The sequence below is a fragment of the Natator depressus genome, chromosome 25 (assembly GCF_965152275.1).
Source record: "Natator depressus isolate rNatDep1 chromosome 25, rNatDep2.hap1, whole genome shotgun sequence".
Taxonomy (NCBI): Eukaryota; Metazoa; Chordata; order Testudines; family Cheloniidae; genus Natator; species Natator depressus.
The window spans coordinates 11,250,867-11,257,640 of record NC_134258.1 but is presented as its reverse complement, the minus strand read 5'-3'; the positions used below and the strand labels follow the sequence as shown (position 1 = coordinate 11,257,640).

Below are 6,774 nucleotides of genomic sequence, written 5' to 3'. Positions count from 1 at the left end.
TTTCTACTCTGCTGCGGTCCAGCACAGGAACTGCCTGCTGCTCCCCCCAAGCTTGACTAGAGATGGCCGCGATGGAGAGCCTATGTTATGTGCACCCACGTACGTAAACATGACAGACACATGATGGCTGATGTGGGATGACATTCCTCTTTCATGACCAAAGGGGGACTTCAAAAGCCAAAGCCAGTGGGGACTAGAAAGAGGTTTTTTTTGCTCTCCCCTAGCTTTTCTCTTGATCTCAGTGCATGGGAGCTCATAAGAAAAACTATAGAACTACTTCCCCTGGGTTCTTATCTCAGCCTCACAAATTCACTACCCTCAGAACATCAGGGCACAGAACTTGCACCAATAGGCACAGGTACAGGCCCCCCTCAGCTGAGCTAAAGGAGACTCCCCATCATATGCATACACTATAGGGCATATGACACACAGGTGCTCTGATCCCAAGCAGTATGTACAGTGTCCTGGATTCAGTTAGCACACACATCCACTGGAAGGGGGTGGAAAGGAGGTATTCCCAATCTGCAGACGGAATATTTGCAAATAAATCCTCTCTGGGAAAGGAGAAAGGAAGGTAGGAGAGGGACAAATTTCTGCTGAGCAGGTTTCGCACAAACACCAGGTATGAAGCAAATTTATTAGGATCAGACAGAAAGCATTTTTCACACTGAAAAACAAAAGGCTTCATAGTATCAAAATAGCAGCAGGATATTGTTATTTATTATGTGCATTTCAGGTAGGGCCTGGCAGCTTCCAAAATGAATCAGGGCTTCTTGGTGCCAGGTGTTGCACAAACACAGAGATGGTCCCTGCCCCAAAGAACTTACAAGTTATACAGGACAAGAAACAGCAGGTGGGTGGAACAAACTATGGACAAAGGAAATGAGATGCTGAGTTTGCATGGGCCAAATAAAGGAGAGAAGTATCAGGAGCCCTTCCTAGCCATTGTAACGAGTCAGGCAATGGCCAGTTTGGGTAACATCAATGGGCAGGCTGAGATTGGGAAGGTGGGGTATGGACACACAATCATCCTCTGGAGTTGTCACTGGGGACTGAACACCTGACCTCTAGTGCTAAAGACAGTGTCTACTGCTTGAGCTAAAGGAGTAACCCTGCTAGCTGTAGTAGGCTCTTATCCCCAGTGGTGCAGCCATTAACTCACACTGATCACTGTCACCACTGAATTAAACAGAGAACAAATGATTACTCTCCCAGACTGGATTATCTAGATGTAAAAACCTCTCTTCCCCATTTAATCCTTTCACTGCCTTTAGGACAGGCCTGGGTCCCCAGCAATATTATCCTGTGCACCATCAGAGCCCACCAGACCCAGCTGGGGTGAGCCCCTGCTGTCCTGTTCAGCAGTAAAATGGTTAAAGCAAGCACATACTCAGCTTGTGTTTTTCTTAATAGAGTCAGGTATGGGTGGGGTTCTTAGCAGCCCTTGGGGGAGCAGGATGAGGGAGCCATTCCTGGTGGGGGTGCTAGGGCAGGATTCACAGAAGGGAGATGTTGCTGGCCAGGAAGGATGGTGGTTAAGCAGCCCCCCTCCTCCCCCCCCCCGGATCCTCTAACGGGCCGACTTGATGACTTTGTTGATCCACGGCAGGTATCTGGAGATCTTGGTATAAACCGTTGGGGTCTTGCCGCATTCCTTGCTGCCGAAGGAGACCACGCCTTCAGCCACACTGTCGCAAACCAGCGGCCCGCCCGAGTCGCCCTGCAGACGTGACACACGAGAGCCAGGCCGCATGTTAACAGCACAGGAACCACGGAAGCCTGATCTCTCTCCTGTCTCAGGGTAACTACCTAAGGTACTTCTATCGCCCCATTGTCACAGTATCTGAGCACCTCACTATCTCTATGACTCAACCCTCTCTGCGAGGTAGGGCAGTGCTATTGTCCCCAGGTTACAGAGGAGGAACTGAGGCCCCGAGAGAGCAAGGCCCAGATCTTCAAAGGCAGTTAGGCACCTAAATCCTCTGGGAGTCAGGTGTCTAAACCCCTTTGATCTGCACCTGAGTGACTTGACCATGGGCATACAGGAAGCCTGCAAAGGAGAAGTTCCAAGCTAGCACCCTAACCTCTAGGTCCCCCACTTCTCGCTGCATCACCCCTTGAACTCAGTGGGCCTACCTGCATCTCACGCAGTCACTTTCACCAGGGCAAAGAGGGGGTGAAAGGCTGACAAATCAGACTAGCAGCGTTTTACGCTCGCTGAAGGAAGCCTGCAGTCCAATGAGCCTGACAGCCGAATCTGGATCTTAATGACGAATGTGGGAATTACCACACTGGATCAGACCAGAGCTCTAGGATCTGTCCTCCTACAGTGCCAGCTGTTTATAGGTTTAAGAAGCTGTGAAAAGCCCAGGAGTAGGCTGTTATGAGATAATGGGTCCCCAGGCAGCCTTTCTTCCTGACCTCTTGTAGTTCGTGGTTGGATCATGCCCTGAAACATGCAAATTTATATCCCTTCACCCCTGACCCCAAATCCCTATTATCATAACTCCGGATATTCCTATTATCCACAGAAATGTCCAGTTCCTTTATGAAACCTGCTATGCTCTTGAGGCTATCCTGTGGCAATGAGTTCCACAGGCAGATCACCTACTGTCTGCCTGTAGCCCAGCCTGGTCTGGTCTAAAACACTCAGGAAATGGACTGCTGATTGCATTACAGTAAGGGGCCAATCAGTTACCTGGGAAGAAATTCCTCAGGGTTTCTGTGGTAACTGTGTCTCTGGTAACTGTGTCTCTGGAGCCTGTCTGCTACTCATCAGGCCTCTCCTCAGTGAACAAGAGAAAAGAAGGTACCTGGCAGGCGTTGTGCTCCTTGTTCCCAGCACAGATCATATTCCTGGTGATTTTCCGCTTGTGGACTGATGCGCAAGAGTCCCTAGGAACCAGGGTGACGTTCACCTCCCGCAGATTCGTGCTGTGCTTCCCGCCATTTCTGGTGTGTCCCCAGCCTGCAGTGCTGCAGGCAGCCGTGCTGGGGATCTCCCTGTCCTGCTGTGGGAGTTTCACTGGTTGGACTTCTTTATTGTAGGGAACAGGGTTGTTCAGCTGCAGACAGTGGGAGAAAGAAATTAATGGAGCACACGTCCTCATTCAGTTGCTTAGCACAGGACCTAATGCCCTTTTTGTTTGTCAGTCAATGCTCAAGGGATAGAAGGGCTTAGGATGACCAGATATCCCGATTTTATAGGGACAGTCCCGATTTTTGGGTCTTTTTCCTATATCGGCTCCTATTTACCCCCCACCCCCATCCCGATTTTTCACATTTGCTGTCCGGTCACCCTAGAAGGGCTCTGGGAAGCATCTTAGCCTGTCTGCTAAAGGGCCTGTGATGGCCTAATGTTTTGTGTTTGGTGGAGAGACCATAGACTCAGATTTCAATGCAGTTTGGGCCTTTGGCTGGAAATATACATTTCAGTCACCTCTGCTTTAAATACACAGTGGCTGCCTTTGGTGGAGCCTGGTGCCCTCTAGAGCGAATGTCAGACGTTTTTATCTGTCAGAAAGTAGAGCCAAGATTTTAAAAACCTTGGGAGTCCAAATCCCTCTATTTCAGAGAATAAATAAGAGAACTGGACACCCAGCAGCACCCAGGGACTTCAGTGCATTTGAGAATCAGGCCAGGTGCCTAAACATGGATTTAATTTCAGCCTCTATTTCCTCTCTCACCTTTTGCGTGTTTAGACTGTGTGGGCTTCCAGCAGGGTCTGTCTCTTAATCTCTGTCTGCTCAGAGCCTAGCACAGCGGCTCTCAGTTCAGATCCCAAGGTGCTGATGTAACACAATCTAAAACATAATCTCCCATTTTTTAAAACTTCGGTCCCACCTGGCAGTAAGAACCATGAAACCAAAAGCTTTTGTAGCCTGGATTGTCAGCGAATCTGGTTTTTTTATGATGTATTTGTGTGTTTCTTAGCTTGAAATTATATCCCCTCCCTTTCGTAGGTAGCCCATCAAATGCAGGTTGTGAAGCAGAGTTGCAAAGCGATATCTGACAAAGAGCATGCTGTCAGTGACACCAGAGCACCCTGAGAATGAAAAGGTACATGCAAGTGGGACATACACAGCAGGGCAGATGTTGAGCCCCCTTGTCCTCATTCCCAGCATCAGAAATACCATGTCTGCAAAGAACCGATTAAATGATTTGCACGAGCCCCTTTGAACAAGGGTGACGTTCACCTCCCACAGACTTGGGAGGGCAGTCAAATGACCTAGAGACCATGGTCCTGGTTCGCCCTTGGCTTGCAACTCACGCAGTCATTTACACCAGTGCAAAGAGCTACGATTCGGTAGCACTTTGCGTGGGTGCTGATGCCTGCAGCAGGTGCAGGGCAGTGGAGAATCCAGCCCTGGAGATGTTAAGTAGCTAGGCAAATTGTCCCATTGAGCAATTCCAGGGGAGCAAATTATCCCATTGGGCAATTCCAGTCTCTCAGGTCATCATTTTTGCTACATGCTCCTCTGTCCATGGAGTGTAAACTCGTCAGCCCTGGAATATTAGCCATTGCCAAAGAACTAGGACATCCCAGCAGCAGGAGAAGCTTGGCTTCAAATAAACCTCAATTACTATCGCACAGGCTTTGCTTGCTTGCTTTCTTTCTTTCTTTCTTTCTTTCTTTCTTTCTTTCTTTCTTTCTTTCTTTCTCTCTCTCTCTCTCTCTCTCTCTCTCTCTCTTTCAAGCTGGTGATGTGGATTTGGAGCAATCCCTACACTCCCCAGCTTTCAGCCCTTGTGTTTAACTGTGATGATGACCCCAGGCTCCCTGGAATTGGGTGAGAACTGGGAGGAGGCACTTACTTGGACCAGCATAATGTCATTTTCCCAGGTGGTCGGGTTGTAATGAGGGTGTTGGCGAAACCGTGCGATGTCCCATACGTGGTTGGATAAGTCGCTCAGCAGCTCAACCCCCAGCACAATCAGGACTCGAAAGTTTCTGTGAAAAGCAACATTCCCGTGAACAGAGAGCCATCAGTGGCAACCCAGAACCCTGTGCACTGTCCTTGAGCCAGGCAGCGTGGTTCTGTGGCTAAAGCAGAGGGGCTCCGAAACAGGACACCAGGGTTCTCAGCCTATCTGCTACTGGCCAGCTGGGTGAGCACTTCAGTAAGTCACTTTTCCTCCCTGTGCCTTAGTTTCCTCATTTGAGAAGCTATGACTGAATAGTGCAGTGTAAGAGCATGGGGAGAGAGACGCCTGCTAGACAGCTAAGAATCCTGGATGTGCAGTGTGTGGAGGAAGAGGGGACACACTGGGGCTAGTTCTTCCTTTATATGCAGCCCATGGTGCAGGGTGAGTTTACGCCTACAGCGCCCAAGGAGCCTATTTCCCAGGAACCTTCAGCTGAACAATCAAGGCACACACCTGGCGCTCCTGCAATGGGCTGCGGTCATCACCCACTCTGGCTGGATCAGGAACCCATCACACAGGATTTCCTTATAATCGCTTTCCAGGATGGCCATGTAGGGCCTGGAGTGATTCACCACTTTGCGTCCCCCGAGGATCAGAGCATCCTGCTTGCCTGCGAAGGGGAGAAAACGGAGTTTATCTGCTGTCACCTGGCAGAGCGGAGAGAGAGCGGACGTCAGGATTCGCACTGTCCACTGATCTGAACGTCTCCGCGCTGCTTCGGGACAGCGGCTGGGCCAGCCGAGTGGCGAGAAGGTCAAGTTCAATCCCAGCAAAGTGGCGCAACCCAGGGCAAAATTTGACCTGCATGTAAAATCGTGAGGGTGTCTGCCATTCCGGCCAACCATGTGGACTTGGCTAAGGAGAGTCCAGCTTTCACCAGGGTCTAGAAAACAAAGCCATGGAGATGGGTGGGGTGAGAGATAGAAAGAGACCTGCGCCCAACAGCTGGGGAGTCGAATGCAGGGAAACCTGGAGGGAGCAGAAGATTGTGCCCTCAGTGTCGCAGGGAGCGTACACATCTCTACGGCTGCGCGTGGCCCCTGTGATCTCTAAGGGCAGAAGACATGATGTCGAAAACAGCTCCCCCGCATACACCCACTTCCTCTCGGCTGTAGCCCATGTTAAAAGAGTGGCTGGATCAGGCTTTCAGCACCTGGTTTGGATCTGACTGCGGCAGTCGCCAAAGCCTGTGCAGTGCCAGGTGAGGGAGTGAGCTGGGCGAGGTTGCATTGACACAGCTCCATGGCTAGTGCAGATCCCGCCGGAGAAACAAGAGCGGGCCCAGGCGTGCGATTCACTTACCTGCATGGCTGGAACACGCCAGCAGCAGCCCCAGCAGGACAATGCAGGATCCCTCCATCTCCTGTGTCCTCGAAGCGTGACTGGGCTGAAATAACAACGCGGCCGGGCTCTTATGTCTTTGAAGGGAGCAGCAAATTGCTTGGATCAGCATGAAGGTGCTTTCTCTGCAAAACGGAAACCACAGAGCCACAGAGGGTAGAACCGTGCACAGAGGAGATGCGAGAGAAGGCGGGATGAGGCCAAGTCTAACAGCAGAGTCCGTGCTCCATCGTGCTCATCGCCTGTCCCCGCTTCAAGGACTTGGGAAAACAGAGCCCCCATGGTGCATTCCCCTTGGGAATGAGTTTGCAGGGTCTCAGCTCACTTCCTTATGTACAAGTAAAACCAAGGCAGATGCCAGGGCCTGATCATCTTCCTGCACGTTTGGGCAGGAAGGGGAGCAGAGGTGGAGAGCAGGACGTCTGTTGTGTAGTGTGGAATTGGGTGGTCTCCCTTTAAGTAATTTGTGAGCCCTCGAGTGGTGCTCACTGGGTTCTAGGTTTTAGA

General features: G+C 50.8%; 1 protein-coding gene across 1 annotated transcript; it reads right to left on the bottom strand.

Annotated features, from left to right (window-relative positions):
- Positions 1-669: 669 nt before the first annotated feature.
- Positions 670-6,309, bottom strand: LOC141977663 (mast cell protease 1A-like). The gene is made up of 5 exons (XM_074939212.1): positions 6,229-6,309; positions 5,380-5,536; positions 4,816-4,951; positions 2,814-3,065; positions 670-1,720 (listed from the first exon to the last, which is right to left on the bottom strand). The coding sequence occupies exons 1-5, from the start codon at positions 6,284-6,286 to the stop codon at positions 1,571-1,573; spliced, it is 753 nt and encodes a 250-aa protein (XP_074795313.1). The 5' UTR covers positions 6,287-6,309; the 3' UTR covers positions 670-1,570.
- Positions 6,310-6,774: the final 465 nt, after the last annotated feature.

Coding starts and splice junctions, on each gene's coding strand:
- LOC141977663 (XM_074939212.1), bottom strand. CDS start 6,286: ATGGAGGGATCCTGCATTGTCCTGCTGGGGCTGCTGCTGGCGTGTTCC. Junction 3,066..4,815: donor ATGACATTATGCTGGTCCAA/GTAAGTGCCTCC, acceptor CACTGTCTGCAG/CTGAACAACCCTGTTCCCTA. Junction 1,721..2,813: donor AGGAGCACAACGCCTGCCAG/GTACCTTCTTTT, acceptor TCACGTCTGCAG/GGCGACTCGGGCGGGCCGCT.